This window comes from Clupea harengus, chromosome 16 (assembly GCF_900700415.2).
Source record: "Clupea harengus chromosome 16, Ch_v2.0.2, whole genome shotgun sequence".
NCBI lineage: Eukaryota > Metazoa > Chordata > Actinopteri > Clupeiformes > Clupeidae > Clupea > Clupea harengus.
The window spans coordinates 2,774,153-2,779,152 of record NC_045167.1 but is presented as its reverse complement, the minus strand read 5'-3'; the positions used below and the strand labels follow the sequence as shown (position 1 = coordinate 2,779,152).

General features: G+C 45.6%; 1 protein-coding gene across 1 annotated transcript in view; it reads left to right on the top strand.

Annotated features, from left to right (window-relative positions):
- LOC116224186 (protein O-mannosyl-transferase TMTC1-like) overlaps positions 1-2,432 on the top strand; it is a 51,780-nt gene extending 49,348 nt beyond the window's left edge. Inside the window, exons 7-8 of the mRNA XM_031583335.2 lie at positions 695-884; positions 2,391-2,432. Coding sequence (XP_031439195.1) covers positions 695-884; positions 2,391-2,432 — 232 coding nt within the window. The remainder of the gene's footprint in view (positions 1-694; positions 885-2,390) is intronic.
- Positions 2,433-5,000: the final 2,568 nt, after the last annotated feature.

The window sequence follows — 5,000 nt, the reverse complement described above, 5'->3', positions numbered from 1 at the left end:
GTGTGTGTGTGTGTGTGTGAGTGAATGTGCCTGTGTGTGTGTGTGTGTGTGTGTGTGAGAGAGAGAGAGAGAGTGTGAGTGAGTGTGCGTGCGTGAAGGTGTGAGAGAGTGAGTGAGTGTGTGTGTGTGTGTGGTTGTGAGAGAGTGTGTGTGTGTGCGTGTGTGTGTGTGTGTGTGTGTGTGTGTGTGTGTGTGTGTGTACTGATGCTGACAATAGAGGGGATGTAATGAAATGTCCTTCAGGATTATCTCTTGGCAGGTTTGGCTGTTCTGTTATCCTCGACGTGTCTGTTGACTTTATCTGCATGAAGTCATTTGCTTGTTTGCTCATCTGTCCTGCGCCAAGGGACACACAGACACACACACACACACACACGCACACGCACACTCACACATTGACTTGTTTTTAAGCATTTTTGTGTTGTTAGTCTTTGTGCACTTGATGCCAGCTCAATTAACACATTGTAATCCACTTACTGCGGCACGAGGAGCGTTGAGTAACACAGGAATCCTGTTCAAGAACTCCATGCCTCACTGGGGGAAAAGTGGGGAAAAGTGAACTAAAAGAACTATCTTCATTTGTGTGGGAAACATCATACATGAATTTTGTCAGGTTTTTTACGAGGCTCCATCAAAGTGTGTGTGTGTGTGTGTGTGTAGACTAATGGATCTGAATGTGTGTTTTGCTCCTCAGGTTCCTGACCTACTGTTACCTCCTGGCCTTCAACGCATGGCTTCTCCTGGCTCCCATAGTGCTTTGCTATGATTGGCAGGTGGGCAGCATCCCGCTGGTGGAGACGGCGTGGGACACGCGCAACGCTGCCTCTTTGCTGCTGGCTCTGGGCTTGCTGGCTCTGTGCCTGCACTGTCTGTTATCACTGCAAGTGAGTAAAGCACTTAGACAAACATATACACACACACACACACACACAACCAATCACACACAAACACACACACAGAATCAATCACACACAAACACATACACACAACAAATCACACACAAACACACACACACAACCAATCACACACAAACACACACAAACATACACACACACACACACACAACCAATCACACACAAACACACACACACAACCAATCACACACAAACACACACACACAAACACACACAAACACACACACACAAACACACACAAACACACACAAACATACACACACAATCACACAAAAACACACACAAACATACAGACACAATCACACCAAAACACACACAAACACACACAAACATACAGACACAATCACACATTTCTGTTCTAGAAAATAATTGCAGTAATTTCTCCGCTTCAAGCACAGAAAGCCTTCAAGTCATCTCTTGTGTAAATCATTGAATGCTGCGGAATAATAGTTGGAACAGTTGTAAATTCAAACATGAAACAGAATTTAAACAAACAGCGTAAAAGAGACAGCAGGAACTGATGTAACCCAAAGAAACAAACCTGCGGATGTGGAAATCCCTGTTCTACTGTCACTTCATTTATATAAAGCTAAGGGTTTGTGGAAAAATAGATCAAGATTTCTTGTCTCGAGGAGGAAATCTCAATTCCTTTGGGAAATGCATAATTCTCACTCTCACTTTTATTTCCTCAAATGGTTGTGCACCTCTGTGGGAAAACACTTTGGAGGTGTAAATCCACTACCCGCTCTTTGTTTAGTACTTGTCATGGAATATTGCCTCGCCGGGAGGATCAGTGTTTTCCTCTTAGGAGGTGTAGGCGTGAAAAATGAAGTGAGGATTCATTTTCACCTCTCTACGAAAACCCTACTCCAACCTGTTAGCGCTCACTCAAGTTAGTGCTATCTGTCACCATGGTGATTTGGATCTGGGCGCGTGCGTGTGCGTGTGTGTGTGTGTGTGTGAAAGACTAAGAAAGAGAGACAAATATAGAAAGTGTGTGTGTGTGTATATCTATGTGTGTGTGTGTGTGTGTGTGTGTGTGTGTGTGTGTGTGTGTGTGTGTGTGTGTGTGTGTGTGTGTGTGTGTGTGTGTGTGTGTGTGTGTGTGTGAGTGTGTGTGTGTGTGAAAGACTAAGAAAGAGAGACAAATATAGAAAGTGTGTGTGTATGTGTTGGTGTGTGTGTGTGTGTGTGTGTGTGTGTGTGTGTGTGCGTGTTCAGGGAGAAAGAGGGTGCGAGAGAGATCCTCAATCCCAGATGGGCTAAATCTCATATCGACCGGCTGAATAATTGATGTTGCATTCAAGGCTGAGGGTGGACAGACCAATGTCAGAACACCAGCAAGCACTTCATGATTAGTCTCTCTCTTTCTATCTGCCCCTGTCCCCCTCTCTCTTTCTATCTGTCCCTGTCTATATCCCCCTCTCTCTTTCTATCTGTCCCTGTCCCTCTCTATATCCCCCTCTCTCTTTGGAGAATGAGGTACACAGCATCAGTACTGTTGAGACATGGGGGTAGGGAACACAGCATCAGTACTGTTGAGACATGGGGGTAGGGAACACAGCATCAGTACTGTTGAGACATGGGGGTGAGCTACACAGCATCAGTACTGTTGAGACATGGGGGTGGGGAACACAGCATCAGTACTGTTGAGACATGGGGGTGCGGAACACAGCATCAGTACTGTTGTGACATGGGGCTGGGGAACACAGCATCAGTACTGTTGAGACATGGGGGTGGGGAACACAGCATCAGTACTGTTGAGACATGGGGGTGGGGAACACAGCATCAGTACTGTTGAGACATGGGGGTGGGGAACACAGCATCAGTACTGTTGAGACATGGGGGTGGGGAACACAGCATCAGTACTGGAAACTACTGGGGAAAAGATGGTCAGATTTCCCAGGGATGACTCACTTCACACTCTTGTCACATACCTGCCTGGAAATACAGAAGAAGCCATTTAACCATGTGTAAAAAGACACGTAAGATCACCATTCAGTTTTTCTCATTTGCAGTAGCTGTGTGTGTGTGTGTGTGTGTCTGTGTCTGCGTGTGCGTGTCTGTGTCTGTGTCTGTGTCTGTGTCTGTGTCTGTGTCTGTGTCTGTGTCTGTGTGTGTGTGTGTGTGTGTGTGTGTGTGTGTTGGTCTTGATAGCCAGTATTCCAGTATATATTCCAGTCAGGGGAGTGTATCCCCTCATTGATCTGCGCTGTCCACGTCTCCCACTGTTGGCACCACACGCCCCCAGACAGCAGGAGGCAGCCGGCAGTCAGGCAGGAGAGCAGTTGACATGCATTCAACAGTGTTAAGCTCCCTTGTTGCGATGTACACATGCATTCAACAGTGTTGCGGTGCAAACCCATGACACCGTTACGAGCGACGCGATATTCTAATCCCATGCATTTCAACGGGAGCCAATCCATTGTGACGTAGACCACAGTTTTTAGCGACGCGACCGATAAAAGTTGGAAAAAGTTGAATCCTATGCAAATGAGGAGCGATTTTTCCCGGCAGCGGCCAATCAGATTGTTTGGTGTCGTCTCTGACGGTTTGAAAATGATTTTTCCACACGCTACAACACGCCCACTCAAAGCGATGGAAGCGTATCGCGTCGCTGTCATGGGTTTGCACCGTTAAGCTCCTTTGTTGCGATGTACACATGCATTCAACAGTGTTAAGCTCCCTTGTTGCGATGTACACAAGCATTCAACAGTGTTAAGCTCCCTTGTTTCGCGATTTTTCATTTCGATAGCCTTTAATAATGCATGCCTCGCTGCGAGGCGCTCACTATGGGAACGCATGTACAAGTGAGAGAGAGAATGAGAGAAATGGCGTAGCCAGAGAGAAAGAGTGAAAGAGGGATGTAGAGTGGGTGTAGTACTTTTAACAAGAGGAGTATAAAATGGGAGAGGGATACCCTTTCTCTTCCTTGACTGACTCATTAAGTTTTAACAGCTTCCCTCTTTTTTGGGGGGATATTGTTAAGTGGGCCATTATAAATTCATTGAGCTCAAGTGCTCTGGTCTGTTCTTCATAATCAGTGGGCTGGGTGGTGTGCTGCACGTGCCCTCGCATACCAACACTCTACACACTCAGTGTTCTAGAGGGTTCTCATTATTCTATAGGAAGTGTACTGACATGACCTCCACAGCCATCTAGAATGCAGATTGACACCATAAAGTGTGTGTGTGTGTGTGTGTGTGTGTGTGTGTGTGTCTAAGAGTGTGTGTGTGTGTGTGTGTGTGTGTGTGTGTGTGTGTGTGTGTGTGTGTGTGTGTGTGTGTGTGTGTGTGTGTCTGAGTGTTTTTATCCTTGTGTGGAGAAACACTGTCCATCTGTGCCTTTGTGTGAGGGAGAAACAGTGTGTGTGTGTGCGTCAGACAAACCTATATGTGTGTGTGTTTGATTGCAGTGGCCAGTGAAACACTTAGCGCTAAGTGTTGATGTGAGGCTAAAAGCAGAAGCAGGCTTTGAAGGAGAGGCCCTTTAATCAACTGTACTGGGGCTCCGTGGCGTTCATTAGACTAACAGGCAAATCACTAGAACCATAGATGACACATTCATTAAAAGAATGAACCACTGTTTGCTCAAGTAAATACGTTTGTATGTATGTGTGTGTATGTGTGTGTGTGCTTGTGTTTTTGTGTATCTGTTTGTTTGTGTGTGCGCCCGTGTGCGTGTGTGTGTGCTTGTGTATTTGTGTATCTGTTTGTTTGTGTGTGCGCCTGTGTGTGTGTGTGTGTGTGTGTGTGTGTGTGTGTGCTTGTGTTTTTGTGTATCTGTTTGTTTGTGTGTGTGCCCGTGTGCGTGTGTGTGTGTGTATGTATTGGTAGTAATAAAAAGGGAGAGGGAGTTTATTGCTGTTATAATTGCTTGGGTGTACAATTAATGAACACAACATGTTTGTAGGTGATTGTGGGTAAACACAGGAGCAATGCAATTGTGGAATGAAAGACTGTCTGATGTTTGTGATGCCTCTGATATGTGATACCAGTCATTTAGCTTGGGGATGTTGAATGGGATTTTAGGTTTTGACTGTATATTTATTTTTTTGCAATCAGAGTACATTTTGCCTATTTAGGC